Genomic DNA, 20,441 nt, shown 5'->3' on the forward strand with positions numbered 1-20,441 from the left:
AGCCCAGCCGCGGGTCGACACCAGTTTTGCTAGCCAGAAACTCAAGCAGGCTCTGTCTTTTGCAGGTAAGATAACCGTCTATGTACAGCTTTCATAGTATAAGACTTTTTAGTGTTATAAGAATTTTTAGTGTCATAAGAATTTTTAGTGTTATAAGAAATTTTAGTGTTAAGATGTTAACCTAACATCAGTATGTTTAAACATTAGATTATTTAAATATTTTCTTGCTATTCTTTAATATAATGTATCGGAAAGTTTAATTGTTTGAAGAACTTATATTTACTTATAACTATATTATTGATTTTAGTAAAAGCAACGTTCGCTACCAACTTCATACTCAGTAATAGTTAATTTAGAAATAAAATACTCTTTATATAATAGAATTTAATATGTTGACTTTTTAGAATAAATTCAGTAAAATATATTTCAATTACGGTATTAGTCTGAAATATTGAATTTTAGATTCTTTTGCTATCGTGAATTTACTCGATATTTAATTATCTGTATTACATTCTAAAAAGGCAGTTGTTGTACAAGTATGATGTTGGTAAGTGAAAGAATATCGTAGTTTTATATGTATTTCTTATATCCGAAAATTGAGCTTGTTGTAGTTTGATATTGAAATGTAAGTTTACATGTCGAGTATTTCAATAAAGTTTTGCTGGCCAGAAGCTCAAATAGACTTTTGTCTTTACAGCTCGATCCCGAGTACCTTAAATTCCCCAAGAATGTAGTCACGTCTTCGTCATCATCGAGTGACACTACATCAAATGACTTGAACTTCCTTCCTTTCTTCTCTCTCTCTCTCTCTCGGAATTGAGAAACGGATGAACTTAGAGTTTACGAAGTAAAACTCTTCGTAAAAGCTGGTGTAAAACTCTTCGTAAAAGCTGGTGGAGAAAGGACAAATTCATTCGTAAAAGTTGGAGGAGAATAAAATGAAGGGAAAAAACATGGATAAAGTGTCACTCAGCATAATGATGATTTACAAGAGAGACTCGCACCAAAACCTTTACGACTAGCAGACCTCATGTCGCTTATGTATGCAGCCGCCTCGCACAGAACAGCTACAGCACTAATCTATCCACATGGCCGATCCGTGGTTCATTCTACTTCGCTCTTGTTTGAATGTCCAGCAGCTAACCGCAACTTCCCAGTAACAGGTGTACGCCGTTACCAACACCCTGTCAGTTCCAGTGATTCACACTCCATTCGACAATGGTTCCCTTGACACTACGCAGACGACGATTGAAAACTAAAGCCAGTACATTAAGCAGACGACTACCGAATAAAGCCCCACATAACACAAGTTCAGCAGTAGCAGCCCTCAGTGACCTCCGCCAGTTCTAAAGAATCCCAACAGAACTCTTACTTGGAAAACTAATTGGACATAACATATACTGTCAGTGCCTAGAACATTCTGACTTGTAATTCAGTTAATGTGACTCATAATACTATAGACAGTTTTTCTTGGAGTGTAATTTGTCTTTGGAAACATCAGATTCTCACATACAGGTATGTCTGTTATCACATTAGATATTTTTAAAGGTGACCAATCCCAGAATCCTGTTAAATGGTTAAATCATTTTATACGATGGGCTAAGTTTTATGAGCTATCAGAAGATAAAGTTCTAAATGCTTTTCCTTTTCACCTTCAGCGGCATGCTAAAATTTGGTATGATACCTTACCAGAAAATGACAAAACCAATTGGCACGACCTAGTCACTGCATTTAAAGCTAGATTTCACACTGACGATATCATTTTAGATCTATCAATTTTACAAACTCGCCAAGAGCCTTCTGAAACGGTTATGGACTATTTAAGTCGTCTTTTACAAATTGCAAATAACCAAACTATCCCAGATCAAATATTGTTATCAGTTGCAGCTCAAGGTTTAAAACCAGCCATTAGACAAATTGTACTGAATAAAACCCCCAAAAATATGGATGATTTACGTCAAGCCGCAAATTTAGCAGAGAAATCTATTGCCACCACTGATAACTATGATTGGCCTACACTTAACGGAATTTTAGAGGAACTTAAACAACTTAAAGATGAAATTAAAGCAGTCAACACAGAACAGAATATAGAAAACAATTCATTCTCTCAATCTTTTGTACATGTCAATAAGGAACCATTTCGGTCTCAACATCATAACTTGTCTTACCAGCCAGCCAAAATTCCAAAATTTTCCTGCAGCTCAGTACACTCTTCTCGCGATAACAACATACATCATTTACATCATGGTGCGCGCTACCAGTCACAACCACATAGTCGTACCCAAAAATACTGTCTTGGATGTGGTAGACTCTGTAAATCACGTCGCGTATGTCGTGCACGAAATAAACAATGTCACTCTTGTCATAAAACAGGTCATTTTTCACGAGTATGCTTCTCATCACAACAACAATATGAATTCGCTCCAAATAAAGGGACACAATCTTGCCACAAGCGAACTCGACAGCCCCAAGTTAGTTTGGTAGTGCCAATTCATAAAAATCTCATTCCTACCTATGTCAGAGACAAGATAACTAATGCACTTGTTGATTCAGGCGCAAATATATCAGCAATTAATGAAAAATTTCTTTACCGCGTAGGTTTGAATTCAAGTCACTACAAACCAACAAATATTTCTAAAATTGTAGGAGCAGGTGGTGAACGTCATAGTGTTTCTGGTATGGTTCAACTAAATTTGAAAATAGGAGGCATACGCTTCTCTCACTCATTCTATGTTGTACCTAATTTAAATCATTCGATTATTTTAGGTATTGACTTTTTGACTAAACACAAAGCAGTCGTGAATCTAGATACACAAACGCTCTCCTTGTTAGACGATACGGTAACCGTAAATTTGATTCATAACCAGGCTGGTCTGGCACGCGCCACAAAACACACAATGATCCAACCTAACTCAGTTAGTACAATTGCAATAAGTATCAGTAGAATTCCCAAGGGAACATCTGTTTTACTAGAACCGACTCATAGTATGCCAAATTCTACAATTCTTCCAGCTAGAACAATTTTGACAGTTTCTAAGAAGAACTTCATACAAATAATTAACCCCACACCAATGGCTATGCATGTACGTGCCAATACAGTATTAGCATGTGTGGACGTACTAGACCCACAAACAATATTTACCATTAATGAGGACACTTCTGATAGGAATGACACACCTAATATCATGAATACGCAGTCTAACAAATCACAAGAACCTATCAATTTTGACTTACACTCTTCAGATTTGACAGAAAATCAAAAACAAGAACTTCATTCATTTTTGAATCAACATAGGGATGTTTTCGCAGTAAACTTAGATGAGTTAGGCAATACTAATGTGTTCACACACCGAATAGAAACAGGTGACTCTATGCAACAGTTATTGATGACGCTTTAAGTTATTGGTTGTTATGGGTTTAACGCCATTTTTCAAAATACGATAGGCTATTCATCATGGTGGCCACTATATTTGGTGGAGAAAAAAAAACGGTAAAACACCGGAAAGAACCACCTACTCAAGGGAATGCTGCTGGCAAGCTTTTTCGTATATCCATGCTGGCCGAGCCGAGACTCAAACCCACGCGGACAGAGGTGAGATGTACAGTCGACCGCCTGTGACCACTCGGCCACTTGGGGCCCCAAGTCTTATGTGATCCGGAAGAATGGACGGACATAGACGGAGGTGAAAATAGAATTTCTAATTCAGATCAGTTTTCTTTATTGTAGAAAAGAAATACTGCGACAATTTAAATTTCAAAAGTGTACTAATAACCAACTGTGTTAGAGTAGATAGTATCAACCTGTATGATACTTAACGCTATTAATTCAATAGTATAACAAGCCTGATGATTTAGTAATTTAACTTGTGTGCTAATTAACAGCATAATTTTAAAAGTCCTCCTAGTAAGCGGCTGGGCAAAGGGAGATTACAAATAGAAAGCGATATCATACGTAAATTGTTCGTAGGTGACGTCGACGTAAGTATGTCGTACTAATTTAAATTTCTCACGTATGCCCATTTATACCATTCTCACCATTTATAAACTTTTGGCATGGACATCTTGTTAGAAAGGGCCACCATTCCATGTCAGGACCCTTAAAGTCTAGCGTCTCAATACGTGAACGGGTCCATAATTACCGTCCCTACTGGTTTATTTGTCGAGTCCAACTGCAAATTGCACATACCTAGCTCTGCCGTCCAATTATGCGACAACAGATTTAGATCTCTGTAGTTTATTAGGAATAACCTGAAGAATAAAGCAGCATAGATCACGATCTGCCGGCTTATTATACGACGTTAGATCAGTGTCTATAGTGTTTGCAGTTAGGCTCAATTTATAAGCGACTGTGGATGGTAGTAATCTCGGGGTTTATTACTTCTGTGTGGTATCCGACTCTTCTTAAACCCCGTGGGAAAGATGAGATATTGCAAATCCGCTTTAATATGGATGTATTTACATAACGATTAGCACAGAACGATCATAGCAGCTGAGGATGATGAAATTATTGCATGAACAGGCATGACAATTTACATTTACTACTGTGTATTGATGTGTACCATTTTTCGACCCTGTGTATTGATGTGTACCATTTCTCGACCCTGTACGATACCGTTACAACCAAAGTATTATACAGAACCCATATGCTTTTTCAAGTGTACTAGCGCTCAACAGGGGTATAAATTTTCACGTTTCATAAATCAGTGCAGTATTTTGGTGTAATGAAACGGGATAAATAATAAAGTTAAGTGAGATAGGAAAAATAAGAAAATCATATAAAATCAGGGCGATATAATTATTAAAACAATTGGTACATGTTATCAAAGTGATTAACATGTATAAAGATTTTAATCCTGCATTTACCACGCAAAATAACCTATTTGACAAAATATTTCCATTGATCTTGTTTTTGTAATATTTAAAACATTTACGCATTTCTTTTGAGAGATTAAATAATTTATTTTTTTATCCTTCGCAGTCTAATTGTTGTACTGTACTGTAGTTGTTTTTCAACTGAAGTCTCTTCAGTTATCGACTTTTAAAAACATATTCCGAGGCAAAATTTTAGCTTTTCAGATCTTTTGTATATTGCTGTGAGAATAGCCTTGCCAATTCGATGACTATTATCCATTTTCTAAACATTGGTCAAGTAGACCATATGGTTTTATCTTAGAGACAATGGATCGCGTGCAAACAGCCTCAATTGCGGAACGTAACTAAACTACCAAGGGAAGTCATTAATAAGAATTTTACGGGTTTATCTTCCACAAAATTTGTACTAAGAAATATGTTGGGATCCTTCTAGTTGTAGCTATTACCTTTAAATAAATCGTGCTCAGTGACCCGTAGATGATACAAGAACAAGCGTGACGGACATCAGTCGGTGATTCCATGAGAAATACTTTGTGATACTTATTCAGGTGAAATAGACTTCTTTAGGAACACAATATTTGATGTCAAGGCCCTTTGACTTGACGTATTAAATCTGTCATGGTGTAAGACAATGACGTTTGCCCTTTGTATGAGCGTGTTATTTACTCCGTAATACTAGAACGTGTGCAGACTGTCCTACAGTCGACGAAGTAAAATCAATAGTTGAGCATTTTGGCAATGTGTGATAGTGGAATCCAAGGTTTTTAAACAGTACCTGTTCCCGTATGCATGCTGTAAAGTAGTTGTTCTAATGTAGTTGTACACGGTATTTTTGTTGACATTCTTGGAGCATCTTTCACTACATCAACACATGCTAACTATTTATTAACCAAACATAAGACTGAACACGACAAATGAAAAAAAAACCTTCAGTTACTCCATTGCAATTCAATGTATGTGAGCTAAGATATGGGTAGATGCGGCCTCCGTAATAGGAAGTATATAACCCCAGTACGTCCAGAACACAATATCATAGGCGGCCCATATTTACACCACGATGACTACTCAGAAATCTTTTGCTGCAGGTAAGGTTTATTACGTTTAGGTGTTCACGGCAGAGGTATAGTTATTCATGCTTGTAGGATAAGTTGTATTATGTATTTCCATATGTCAGCCGCATACGTTCTAGTTTTCCGTGCAATAATTCGGGCGATGTTGACCAGGTGCGCAACTTGAAGGTAGGACGGGGTTCGATGTATTTATCAGAGCAATAATTATGCTATTGGGGCACTGGATTTAGATCCGTTAATTAGCAGGTTTGTTGCACTGCTTGGCAGTTGTCACGCGTCATATCTCTTTAACCGCCATATCATTCGGTCAGTCCCAGCTGTAAATGAGTTTGTCGGTACTGGAATGTTCAGGGGGTGGAATAGTCCTACAATGTAAGACATGGCACAAGTTATTTGTGTTTTAGTGCTCTGTCTTACTATCCAAATGTTGTGCTTGTATAGCGTGTTTCGTTGTCGGTTGACATCGGAACGAGTAATCAAAGTTTCAGGAATTTCTCAACCATGCGACAGAAAAATCTATCTGTCTTGCTGAACTAACTTTTCTTTTCTCACCCATGCGACAGAGATATCTTGCTGTTTTACTAAACTTACTTTACTTATCTCAGTCTACTTATCTCAGACCAGTCGTCTCAGTCAAGGTGTCCACGCGCTCGGAACTACTTTTAAAAAAAAGAAACTCTTGTTGTCGTGTGCTGTTCCTGACGTAGATGTTTAAAATCAAACAACAACAACAGATATATAACAAAAACATAGAAACTTAAAGGTAAATCCATCTTTGAGAACACATCATACAAAAACATTTCGAGAGAGACAAAGAAAGACACACGCATACACTGTCGAGCTTTTTGGTATTATGCTAGTTCGTTCCACACAGTATGGTCAGTTTTATCCTATATGCAGGCATAACTCAATACATGTTCAGGTCAGCGTCATTAAATGTAGCTAAAGCCACGTAACTAGTTTTAAATACTTCGTGTGAACAAATTATATACTGTTAGCTACATTTAATGACGCTGACCTGAAAAAATGACTGCGACAGATAGGATAAAATTCTCAATGCTGTGTGAAATGAACTATGAAAGAAAACACTGATCCATGCACATAGAATATAGACCTATACGCTTCATAGCCTCTCAACTCTCTAAACAACTACAGAAAACTTAGTAACAGCCTGAAAATGTGTTATGTCAAACATGCTTTTTTCTAATTTCGTTAAGCATCTCCGTTGTGCCCCAGTTGAATAAAAACTAAACCTATAATATTTAATGACAAATAATGCACTTACCAGCCAGAATGAATCATTTATCCGTCAACACATTAATCCATAAGCAAATTTCACTGTAGCTCTTTCCATATTTCCAAGACAGAAAAATAAGATTTCAAAGAAACCGTGAACTTGAAAGTTCAGCACACTCATATTACACTACAACATAAGTGTTGGCCCAGTATCGTTTCATTATTTACCGTATAATTTTCTAAACTGGAACGGATGAAAATAAAAAATTTCTTGTAATAAATATTAACTATTTTTTTTAAAAACATCTGTACTTCGGATGACACGGTTACACCACAGTCCTCATTAACTTGTTTCTATTAATGCACCGCGTGTAAACATTGGCGCATGAACTATAATGCACAAGTGAGAAGTTCTTTTTTTACTTTAAAGGAAATTATTGGGTGAGAAAAAGAATATACGTCGGGGTTTGGACCGAGGCAAGGAAATCCCAGTCGCGGGGTTACATTATATGTCTCTTAACCCCCCCCCCCCCCACACACACACACACTTCGGCAAGCCTCATGGGGAGACAAATAATGTAACCCCTTGACTGGGATTTCTTTGTCTCGATCCAAACCCCAACGTAGATTCTATATATATATCACACACTTGGCAGCCCATATCAACAATCTTCCACAAATTGGTGGAATCGAAATCTAGCAAATGGACGCATTTTTGTATTGCGTTGACATACATTTGAATTTGTTGAAATGCGCTGGTAGTAAAGTTATGCCGACGTATGTACAAGTAGGTTCATGTGGGGGGATATGTTTCTTGAACAAAACGAAACGTTGCTTACAGTTGCAATAGGCATAATGTAATTTTATTCGTTTCGTTAAAGAAAAATATTTCAACTTAATTGGATTTTGGCATTTCCGTCTTTCATTGCTTTCCAGCCAGCTGAAATGTAGGCCAACGAAACTTGAAAACAAGTCCATTTCTTTTGTGAGAATTTGAATTTACTAGAGAAAAGACGTCAGAGTAAGTAAAGTCTGACTAAAACATTATGACTTACTTTGTAGAAAAGCGTCGTTATTTGAGTTGCCAGTTGTGTGAGATATTACTGAAAATTTGATTTTCGTTACGATGTCAGTCGACATCAAATCTCGCTACACAATGCCGTTAGTTAGGCTGTAAGACCCTGACGCACATGACATGAATATCAGCGTCGAAGTCTTACATGTAGGACATGGGGTGGGGAAGACCAACAAGTAGGTCTCCGCTTTTTTCTGACTTGTTGGTCTTGGAGTGGGGTTAGGTGATGTTGGAAAAGGGGTTCGTGGAAGAGATATGTAGGCTGGTACATCCTACTACCGCATTACCACTTAGAAAACATACCCTAAAGGAAGTCCACCAACATTATCAAACATTTTACTTGTACAATGTTAAAAAAAATTATTTCACTAGAGTGGTGTAGCAGTAAATTTATACCTACCCATGGAATAAAACAATTATGTGATATTCTTCCAGCAAAACGTAACTAGTGGTCTCCATCCCAATAATAAAAAGTTGTTTGAAGGTAAGTTGCCCCCCCCCCCCCAGCGTAGTTACATTGTTACTTGGGCTGTTGCTATACAACTGACTGTTTGCTGCCGAATATGTTCTTTCTTGATGCAGCGAAAGACGACTTCTTCTTTAGTTTCTTTGCATGACTAGAGCTTCTCGGAAAGGCTCCATTGCTTAGCCAGTCATCTTCTCTAGCCAAGGTTCTGATAACCCTATCTACACATTGGCCTATCGAGCACATATTGCTGTGCTTTGTCCAAGCGACATCTATTGGATTTCATGTGTTACCTCTCTTAGTATGTAATGCCAACCAACCAATAGTGGGGTGCATTGTACATCCGCGGAAAACGGTTGATGCATTTGACCTAAAAAGGATATGCTGTAAGTTTAGCATCGAAAATATGACTATGTACCAGAGGGAAGCCATAACAGGTGGATTTGAGTGAAAGGTATTTGTGCAAACAGGGACCGGCACTAGAAAACTGCTTATTTATCAGTCCATTCATGTTGTGTGCTCCACAGTTCTCGATCGCGTAAGAACAGTGTCCAAACTTGAACAACTTAATTTTGATTGGATGCGGTGGCTTGCCGCCGCATCCAGTGAAATTCACAGACCCGAAGCACATATATCTGCTCGATATGCCAAGGTGTAGATAGGGTTATTGGAACCTTGGCTAGCGAAGATGTGCGCCAGTAGGACGTCATAGTATATTTGTAAGAGAACCCCGGGTGGCCGTGTGGTGTAAAGTGCTCGCCTCTACCGATCACTGCCATCTCATCGCTTTCCGCATGGGTTTGAGTCTCGGGCTTGGCCAATATAGGTATGTGACAAAGCTTGCCAGTAGCTTCCTTTGGGTAGGTGGTTCTTCCAGGGGTTTAGCCGGATTCTTCCTCCTGTTAAAGTGGCCACCATTAATAGTCTATAATGTGCTGCAAAAACCAACCAACAACATGATTGTAAGAAGCTTTGAGCTAGTTGTATCACTCAGGGAGCAAGTTGTATCAGTCAGTGAGTTTGTTGTACCCCTCTGTGAGCTAGTTGTACCAGTCAGATTTTGAATCAGGTAAATATGCCTTTTCACTCAAAAGAGAAAAATTGGCGAAAACTACTGTTTATTGCAGTTTTTGCGACAATGACATCGCCACCAAGTTCTTGTATGTGTTATATATGTTGTTGTATTTTTGAACTTAACTCTTTGAACTATATCGGGTGGTTTTTCGAAGCGACGAAGCGGTAACAGGCGTATATTAATTTCAGTGGGGATCACCGGTCTGTGTTAATATAGTTTAAAAACTAGGGCAAGGAAAACACAACCATCATCACTGTTGCATGTACACATGTCATGAAATTCGATAGTAGTGAATGGGGATACTAGAGCCTCAATGGGAATTATCATTACAGAGACCCCTGGGACGCTCTAGCCTCAATGGAAATTTAACATGGAGAAAAATCGTGGGACACTCTAGCCTCAAGGGGAATTTAACATGGGAAAAAGTCTTGGGTCACTCTAGCCTCAAGGGGAATTGAACATGGTGAAAAAATCGTGGGTCACTCTACGTACAAGGGGGAATTTAACATGGGGGAATAGAGTTTGGGTTTGTCTAGGGACAAGGGGAATTGAATATGGGATTTTTGTTTTTTAAAAATTTAAATTTAAATTTAAATTTAAATTTAAAAAAAGGGGTAGGCAATGGAAAGGCTATCTCTTTTCGAGAAATATGGCTGGCCCTGAAAAGGGCCTTTGGGTTTCTTCTTCTTCTTCTTCTAACTCCTTAACTTCTTCCACAAAGTCCTCACTTTTTCCATCATTCCTTTCTTCTTCTTTTTCTCCTCTGGCATCCAGTCTGGATGGCCCAAGGCTCTAAACTTTTCCTGGACTTTGATCCAATTCTCATTCATCCTCTCAAACTCTGTCTGTTTCTTTTTGCTTTCCACATCTTTTCTTTCTTCCCTCCATTTCACTTTAATCTTCTCTACTTCTTCCTCCATTACTTTTCTCATCAGATCTTCCCCTTTCTTCACCTTTTCCAATCCCCATTTTACATTTCTCCACTCTGTCCAGTACACTATTTTTTCTAGGAAGCACCGGACTTGGATGACATGATCCAGTGCTTCCTTCAAACTTCCCACTCTGAAGTAAGGTGGGTTAATGAAGCCTCTTGACTTACTGACTTCTTCTTCAATCATCCCTGCTATGATATCTCTTGCTGTCTTTAGGCCTTGAACTTGACTCGTTACAAAGTCTTTCATATCTCCATGCCTCCATTCCTCTTCTATTCTTCCTAAAACATATTCTACATCCATTATCCAGAAATAGATGTCTCTCAATAAATTAAATAGAACTGATACTTGAGTCATTTTTGTCTCAGTTATTCCTTAGAATGGTTCCAACATCAAACTTTGTGGGTTCTTATAGTGAAAGCGCGGACGTGATGGAAAACATCCCCTAAAATACATAAAATTGATCTTACCTAGATCATGACCAAACAACGCGCGGACGTGAAGGAAAACACCCCCTACTTTCTCATTTCATATAATAAAACCAAAACTATACTCTCCACATACGCTAAGAAACAATAAACAAACCCATAATCTACTATTCACACAAACTTACGTGAGCAGTTACAAACACAAACACAAACACACAAAATAAACAATAAAGAAACCCATAATCTACTATTCACACAAACTTACGTGAGCAGTTACAAACACAAACACAAACACAAACACACAAAATAAACAATAAAGAAACCCATAATCTACTATTCACACAAACATACCTTAGCTCTTACAAGCACCAACACACAAACACATACCCTCCCACTATCTTAGAAAAGAGTTAGTGTTTATATTCACACTACTCTACCTACACATTGGCAAATTGATGGTTATTTCTTTTCTAGAGTATTGGGTAGCCCTGAAAAGGGCTGTTTTTTTGGAACTTCATGGACACCTGGTTAATGGTGGCACCTTCCAGGCCTGGCGCCACATACACATCTTGTCCCCCAGTTACGTTTTACCTTTTTGGGGGAGAGAGCAGAGGCAGGATATGTGGCTTCAGAATCCCAATTTTCGGTTTCTGGGATTCTGAAATTTTTTCTTCTTTTCTCCTTTTCCTCCTCCTCTTCTTTGTATCTTCTCTCCTCCTCTTTGTATCTTCTTTCCTCTTCTTCTTTATATCTTCTCTCCTCCTCTTCTTTATTTCTTCTTTCCTCCTCCTCTCTCATCCTTCCGTCTTCCACAATGGCTTCCGCGGCCAGTTCATTCAACAGGCGCCTGGCATATTCCAGATGCACATGAAGTTCCAACAGTTTCTCCAGTCTCGTGTTCATTTTTGGTGTTGATCAATCAACAAGGGTAGTTGGACTGCCGAACGAGTTTCAATTTATAGTGAAAGCGCGGACGTGAAGGAAAACATCCCCTAAAAACATAAAATTGATCTTACCTACATCATGACCAAAAAACAACAACGCGCGGACCTAAAAGAAACACTCACTCACTTTTTATGCTACCCATCACTATTTTAAAATTTTTTATAAATCACTTCAATAGACTATCCACATACGCAAAGCAATCCAATCTAACCCCAAATTTACACCTCAAACACCAAAAAAAAAGACATCATTTTAATCTACTATCCATACCAACTTACTTAACCACTTACAAACACAAACACACAAATACATACCCTCACATTTTTTTAAAAAAGAGTTAGTGTTTATTTTCACACTACTCTACCTACACACATTGGCAAATGGATTGTTATTTCTTTTCTAGAGTATTGGGTAGCCCTGAAAAGGGCTGTTTTTTTGTTTGCTATGGCATTCTTTTTTAGTTTCTAAGAATGCGATGTCCTCTGAGGATAGACTTTCTGGCGATAGGTCTGCTTCTTCGAAAAGAGAAGAAGAACTCTTTGGTGTCGATACGACAATCGACAAAGCCTCTGTCAGCTTCAGGTTGCTGCTGCTGTTGTTGTTGCTGCTGTTGCTGCTGTCTCTGAAGTCTGTACTTCTCTGTCCATTCTTCTTTTTCCCTGTTCATTTCTTCTCTGAAGAGCTCTTCTATCAGGTCTTCAGTGATTTTTAACATTCTCACATTCTCTATTTCTTCTGGCTTCGGTATCAGACTGTGTCTGACCCTATGCAAATTCACGTAGGCTTCGTTGAGCTTAGCTAGTTTGGAGCACATCTTCGTAGGAGGATGAGTCGACAATGGATGGTTAGACTGGAAACAACCCCGGTTCTTAAAGTCAAAGCGCGGACGTGAAGGAAAACATCCCCCACACGGTTTTTGAGTCGCAACGTTTAGTGAGTGTCATGAGAGGGATAGTAAGAAATGAAAGAGCATCAATCCAACATTCTTATAGCTAAACAAAAGACAAAGGCATTTTTTTCAAAACACAACATTTTTTATTCAAAAATCACTTAACACTAAACAACAACTCTAACATTTTTAACAATAATCCAACAATATAACATCAAACAATTTTTTCAAAACACAACATTTTTTTATTCAAAAATCACTTAACACTAAACAACAACAACTCTAACATTTTTTAAGAATAATCCAACACTAAAAGTTTCTCCACTAGGTAAAGAGGGATAACAGTCTTCCATGGTTTCTAGTAATCTAGGATGACTTCTCTCAAACTGTTGATTTCTATGGTATTATCGAATTCTGCATACAGGATGACGTTCACCGTTTCATCAGGGTCTCGGTCTTTAAACTGAATTTCCACACGAATCTGGCCGGATTTTATAGGGTGGAAATGTCCCTCGTCGCTGCCTTGGTCTGGAGTGAAATCGAAAGCCCACAAAGCGTAGCCTCCTGCATAATCCTCGTACGTAATACCGTGACTGGTATTGGTTCCTAACTGTCCGGTGGCTTCGTACAGGGACAAGTACGATCTCAAGTAATTCTTCTTGGTAAAGTCAGGTTCGAAAGGTCGGGTACACAAGGTCTTGCCATCGCGACTGACTTCGATTTTGGACACGCCAAAGTGTTGAAAGTAGAAAGGATTTTTTTCGGCAGCTCCGTTGAAGGCTGTATTCTCGACGATACCAACGATCAAACGTTTGGGTAACTGTCCTTGGAACAGATGATCTTCGATCATGGATCGCTGTCCCTTGGGAATGGTGAAGGTTTTCACTTCCACGCGTCGTATGGGATACTTGGCAGTCGTTCTGCTCAACGTCTGACTGATGTCGTTTCCCACTTTAGGTAACACTTCCACACGGCGTACGTAGAGTCTGGCTTCTAGGATTTTGGTTTTGTAACCGTCACTATCAGCCATCAAATGGAAAGCGGCACTGCTACGATTCAGTCTCAGGCGGACATCCACCCTGTTCAGCAAATACTTTTCTTGCAACCACATGTCCAAATGCAAACGATCCATCAGTTCTAAACTTGTGTCGGCTCCCGTGATTCTCTTTCTTCGTTCTACAAATCCATCATTGTTGTCTTTCTTTTCATCAGTTTCCAATATTTCAAACTTGGTAGGTTCGTCAGCTTCCCATACCACACAGGCATTGAGATGAGTGTTCTTGGCATCTATTCCGTACGTCAAGAGATTTTCCAGGTAGGCACGATAAGGGTAAGTATCCATGCTGCTACTGACCAGTTTGTTATTCAAATACAAGTCCACTCCACTGAACAAGGAATGCATGAAATTGTTGACGGGAGCTACTGCTTCATCGTCTATAGCACCTCCAGTCTTATCTAGAATTTTGACTTTCAGGTACAAGTAACTGCTATTCAGATCGATGTAATCTTCGGGCTGTCCTTTGATTTCAAACTCGATGGGAGCGGAATCGGTCAGTGAGGAGACGGGGTGAAATTCCACCCACTGGGATTCTTGCATCGTCATCATCGTGGGGGGCATGGCAAACAGATCCAGTTCCGTCTTGGAACAAGCGCAAGATTCTCGGTGCATCATTTTTTTGTCTCTTTTCTCAATAATCGAAAACGTCTAAGTCTCGAACGGTTCTTCTTTTCTTGGCCTTTCTCGCTTGAAGTCTGGTGAAAGGGTGTTTTCTTCGTCGTCTCTTTCTGCCTTGTCCTTGCTGAATGCCTGACTCGGTAGCGTGCAGGGCATTTATAGGTGTTTCTCGTTGGCCTAAAATATCTTTGCCCGTTTGCAGCAAGACATTTTTGCCTGCCCTCATGAAGGCTTCTTTAGGGTTTTGTTTGTCGATGATGACATTTTGGAGAAATTCTTTGCCTTGCGTCAGTGCCGCATCTTTCAAGGCGTGCAATCCGCGTGTCACCATCGGTTTCAACACCGGGGCCACCGAACGAAAGGCCGATTTTAACATATCTCCTAAGCCGTGTCCTCGCTGTCGAGCAACCCCTCGGTACACTGGATACATGACTTAAGAGTCGTGAGAGAACCGTTTTCGAAAATGGAGTTTCACCGTGACTTTTCCTTTGGTGAATGGAATATTTTGTCCCAGATCTCCTTTTATAGCAATGTTCACCGTGTCCAAATACGACTTACTGACAGGCAAATAGTGAGGATGGACAAATTCGCGGTGGACGTGGTAAGTGTTTCCACCTTCCTCGTCAGCGTTCGTGGCAGAATCCACTTTGAAAGGAATGACACGCAGTAACGGTACGGAGGTGTGTCCCACCACGTTGTACTCCACCAGATCGGAATACACGAACATCAAATTCAGTCCTTGGTTCAGTTCTACCGGGGCACGAAATAACTTGCTAAAAGACTCGTTGTCGTAAACGATGGGTAATTCGTTTTTCTTGAGCATGTCCTTTCTCATGTCCATGTCTCCGCCCAACATGTCAAACAATTCAGGACAAAATAAAATGGACAGGATTTTACTTCGTTCAAATTTCATCAAGAAGCGACGAGCTGCCTTGTGGTACTCCATGGTGACACTTTTGTTGACATGCTTCAAAGCTTTCAGAAACACGACATTAAACCTGGAGGCTATGGTGCTGACCAAATGTTGACCACTAAAATAATAGCCTGGGGGAATGAACAAGTGATAGGTGGTGTACTTTTGATTTTGTGTACGGGTTTTCTTGTAATATTTGACATTGCTATCCATCCACTGCTGCATTTGCTCGTCATGAACTTCCACATCAAAAAAATTTGATTGGGAAGGACATTGAGGACTTGGGTCGGGTGAATCATTTCTACTAAAGCCACTTCCCAATGGGCTTCGTGATCTAAGGGGATGGCCTGAGGTAATTTGGCCGTGTAACAGCACAACGTGTTCTTGCGAAACACCTCCATGGAACTGTCACTGGGTAAAGTAAAGTAAAATTGGCTTTGGTGACTCATAATTCCAGAGTTCTGTGGCTGTCCGAGGGGTTAGTGGACGTCAGAGGCGTGTCTCCGTCTAAAATGGGGTTCTGGTTGTGGTTGAAGTGGTGACTGGCACTGGCACTGGACACAAGGTTCCCGGGGTTCCCGTTCGAGGTGAATTTCAGGGAGGGATTAGGAAGCAGGTAACCGATGCAACTGCTCAATAAAATGGTCCACAATTGTTTGTCTCCTTGTTGCAAACTCAAATTGGCGATGGCTGCCCCGATGACACAATACACCACGAAGATTTGGCAGAAAAAGACGATTTGCGTTTTAGGCACACGTTCTCCACACCACACCCACAAGGGTTGTTTTTGTAAATCTTGCACAGAAGAACTGGGTGAAGGAGGAGTGGTCGACGTAGCTGCGTCTGTGTGAAAAGGCATGATGGTCACTTCTTTTTATAGTCGATGACTTGCGAAGCGTCGATCCAAGAATCAAAACTGGGCGGATATCCTTTCCAACGTACTTTGACTTCTTTGACACATCGTTTGCCCACTTTACGGGTTCTGCGTTCGAGAATGCTTTCGATGTCGTACACGTCGTCTTCTTTTTTGGTGACACGTTGTAACTCGGGCAAATAAAACGTTCCTTTGAGCACTTCTCCGTTCATGTCTTCCAATTTATAGACGGCAGGATGACGGCCATGCACTCGTCCAGTGACGCGAAACAGTTCGGTCGTCCAGTTAGGTAAGTAACCTTTGTCAAAAGTGCGTTTGGTTTTACCAATGCGCACCCAATCTCCTACGGCCAACTCTCCACTTTTCTTGGGGACAGCCCTCGTCGGGGACGTACCAAACAGACGCTCAAACACCAGCACTTCGTTGTCGGGAGTCACTTCTTGCGGGGCACGTCCAATGCTTCGATGGTAAGATTGGTTGTACGCTTGCACCAGGTGCGGTAAGATGTCGATGTACTTCAGAGTGTGGTGATGCGTAAAATATTTCCACATGCGTTCTTTCAAAGTGCGTTGAAAACGTTCCACGATGCGGGCTTTGGTTTCGGGATTCTCGGTGGTAAAAAAATGAATGTCACGTTTCTTTAATTCTTTTTGGAAAGCTTGGTTCAGAAATTCGGTACCTTTGTCCGTTTGCCATCGAAGAGGGTGACGACCGCTTTGTTTCAACACCCGTTGCAGGGCTCGCACTAACTCGCTCCTCGATTTGGAAGTCAAGGGTACGACCCAAGCAAATTTGGAAAAGACGTCGATGACACAAAACAAATATTTGTAGCCACGATTGTAGCTGGCCAAATGAGAGACATCGGCTAAATCGGCTTGCCATTGATGATCGATGCCTTCCACTCGGGTGCGACTTCTGGCAAACTTGCGTCGAATGGGTTTGTGTAAAGTGTAGGTAGCTTGTTCTTGTAACCATCGTTGCACTTGAGATAAACGGAGACTTTTCAGTCGCGTTTTGGCAGCACGATACAATTTTTGAACTCCTGCGTGACCTGCAGGATGGGAGGGATCGTAGTAAATGCTGGCTAAGACTTTTTCCATTTTTTTTGTGTTGGTTGGTGTGTTAATAAGGCACCCACTCTTGGAGGATGCTACTCTTTTTCTCTTGGGGTATTTTCTTGGATTGCAATGCTTTGCGTGTGCGACCGGCAGTAGGTGTTGAAGAGGAGGAGGATGTCTGAACGGGGGTTATCGGTTCTTGTTTGACTTCTGTCTTCACTTCTGTCTTCACTTTCTTTTTCTCTTGTGAGGAAGAAGGGGTGGCCATCATAGTTTTAATCCATCCAATTCTGGAGGTAGGTGGTGTTGTTAACTTGCGTACTTTTTCTGGTGGAGTTTGAAACCCTTCTTCTTCTTCTTCTTTTCCTTTTTCTGTCTTGGTCACTGGTACTGGTACTGGTACTGGTGATGGTGCTGGACTTTTCATCAAGGTCTTAAAATCTTTCAGAGTGGGTAGAGCTGTTTCGTCTAAAGCTTTCTGGTGAAAGAGTTGCAGTCGTTGCAAGAGTTGACCGTACTTTTGCGATTTTTCTGTTTCGGACAAATCTTGGCGATCCATCAAGGACTGCAATTCGTGTTGTAACTGGGACATCTCGCTCAAATGGGGAGTGGGAGGTAAATGCGGGGTGCGTTGTTCTTGCCACCGATGGTATTCCATCCATCGTTTGTAAGGCACTAAAGCTAGTTTTCGTCCTTCCATGGGGTTGTCAGGGGTCGATTCTGAGATCTTGGGACTTCCAAGGGCCTTTTTATCTTACTCCCACCAGTCCTCCCAACATGGTTCCCAAGACTCCTTTCAGTATGGGGCCTAACAAGAGAGGCAAAATGCCTCCACGTTGGACCAACATCTTCTTTTTTTGACGAATGGGAATTTTCTTTTGAACCATTTGGCGAAGAACGTGACGATGTTTACCTAAGCATTGTTTCTGGTGTTTGGACAAAGGGATCGTGCCTTTCAAAACGTTCAAACAACATTCGCACACGGTATCGATGACCTCTTTGGAGGCTGTTTGAATGAGTTTTTTTCGTAAGGGTGGAGAAGCTTTGGACAGGACAGATAACATGTCCCCATGTTTGGCTAAACGTGGTGGCAGTCCTTTCCTTTTCTTTCCTTGGGGTTTTCTGGAGGGTGACATCTTTGAGTCTTCAGGAGCACCAAAAAAACACTGATACCCTACTCGGTCACAGGCCTTTTTTATACTGGAACGCGTCGCCACTGATTGTCTTTACATCGTATTAGTTTGAGGACAGGCATGACACGTCGTGCAGGGGTACGCAACGGACTAAATCGAGCCAGTTCTTGCTTGGACAAATCCAGTAAACTTTGTAACATGCCCGATCTTTCATGGACTTTGATTTTGGGAGAAGGTACTTTGTGAGCAGCAGCCACTGCCACTAAATTGGAGGGTCCTGCCACTGGGGAAGTTCTTTTGGGGGTCATCAACGGAGACGTTCTTGGTGTGATCAACGTCTCCAAGTACTCTTCAGTTCTGGGTGTCATTAACGGAGAAGTGGATGAACGTGAGGATGCCGGAGACGCAGTCACTGCCGTGGCAGATCGTGGTTTGCGAGTGTAAGGTTGCGTCCTGGCCGAAGTGCCTCTCTTGCGACTAGTTTTCTTCTGTGGGCTTTTCTTTTTCTGGGGACTTTTTCTGTTTCTTTTTCTGGGGGCTTCTTTTCTTTTTCCGGGGTGGTGGTGTCTGGTCAGAGGAGGGTCCTGCCACTGGAGAAGTTCTTCTCTTTGGGGACCTGGTCTTTTTCTTCTTCTTGGGACTTCGTTGGACTTTTGTCTTGGGGATAACTTTGGGGGCATTAGGATCCCATCTTAAAAGTGAGCGAATGATGACCCCTCATAGAGTACCGCTCCCTCCAGGTTTCAAAATGATTTGTTTTTTGGTTTGAGTGTCGATGCGGGGATCGGCCAGTTGGACCAAAGCGACTTTGTTTCGATCGAAAAAGCGTTTGGTTTGATGAGGAATCTGAATGATTCCTTGGAGTAATTGACGTGCCGTCACCGTGAACCATCGTAAGACTTCTTTGAGACTAGCTTCTAAGACACGAGCTCGTGTTTGTGGATCTTTTTCTCGACTGATGCCATACAAGGCACGAATCAATTTGACGGGAAGATGCGACTGAAGGGACGTCATGTTCGCACTGAGAGTGAGACAGACGAAAAAGGGTCTGAGGTTTTTATAGATTTTTTTTTTATGTGGAGTGAAATGAAGTCGAGGACGGAGACGTGTACAGGACAGGCCCTCCGTCTTGGCACCAGTGGTGAAACAAGTGGGTACGAAATCGCAAATCCTCGGGAGTCGTAGGTTTCAAATCGACGAGTAAATAGGCGTGTGGAGTTTGAGTGGCATCGTCGTACGCCTGAGTCAGCCAAGGCGTTCCTAACTGTTTGGCTAAGACTTGCACTTGCGATTTATCTCGAGGGCTTTTAAACAAGACCACGTAATGCGCATTGAGACTGATGGTGCGATGGGCTTTACTTTGTTGAAACAAATTTTGGGTGATGTAAACGACACTAGCATTACGGTGATGCCCTTTGCGCGTGAACCACAGTTTAATTTCTTCTTCGTCTTCTCCTAACATGTCGTCAAAAATGACCAAATGGGTTTGACGGGAGTCAGAGACGATGCCGTCGTCTTCTTTAGGAATGCCTTCCACAAACACGATGGAATCGCCTTGACTTTCTCGCAAGAGGCTGTACGCCGATTGCCACTCTTTGTAACACCACACGATTCGTTGAGGGGGTCGATCGATCAAATGATGTTTATGTTCGATCAAACGTTTGACGAATTCGGTTTTGCCAGAACCGCTAGGTCCAGCAATGAGCATGTTAAAGGGATGGCGAAGATACAAAGCCTCCCAACTGGCACGATCAAAGTGTTCGTCGATGACTTTGACAGTAGAGGAAGAGGGAGCAGAGA

The 20,441-nt window shown here is 41.0% G+C and overlaps 1 protein-coding gene across 3 annotated transcripts in view; it reads left to right on the forward strand.

Moving 5' to 3' along the window:
- Positions 1 to 763: 763 nt before the first annotated feature.
- LOC149795375 (glutathione S-transferase omega-1-like) overlaps positions 764 to 20,441 on the forward strand; it is a 38,799-nt gene continuing 19,121 nt past the window's right edge. The window contains exon 1 of one of the 3 annotated variants that reach the window (XM_089965150.1): positions 764 to 1,515. Coding sequence is in view for 1 of the 3 variants with exons in the window: in XM_089965149.1 (XP_089821275.1) it covers positions 5,930 to 5,957 (28 nt within the window). In the remaining 2 variants the exon portion in view is untranslated. Of the gene's footprint in view, positions 1,516 to 5,838; positions 5,958 to 6,086; positions 6,111 to 20,441 lie in introns of those variants that run through there. The other 2 variants (XM_089965149.1, XM_089965152.1) reach the window with 2 other exon arrangements.

Source organism: Sinohyriopsis cumingii, chromosome 7 (assembly GCF_028554795.1).
Source record: "Sinohyriopsis cumingii isolate HCF-2022 chromosome 7, ASM2855479v2, whole genome shotgun sequence".
NCBI lineage: Eukaryota > Metazoa > Mollusca > Bivalvia > Unionida > Unionidae > Sinohyriopsis > Sinohyriopsis cumingii.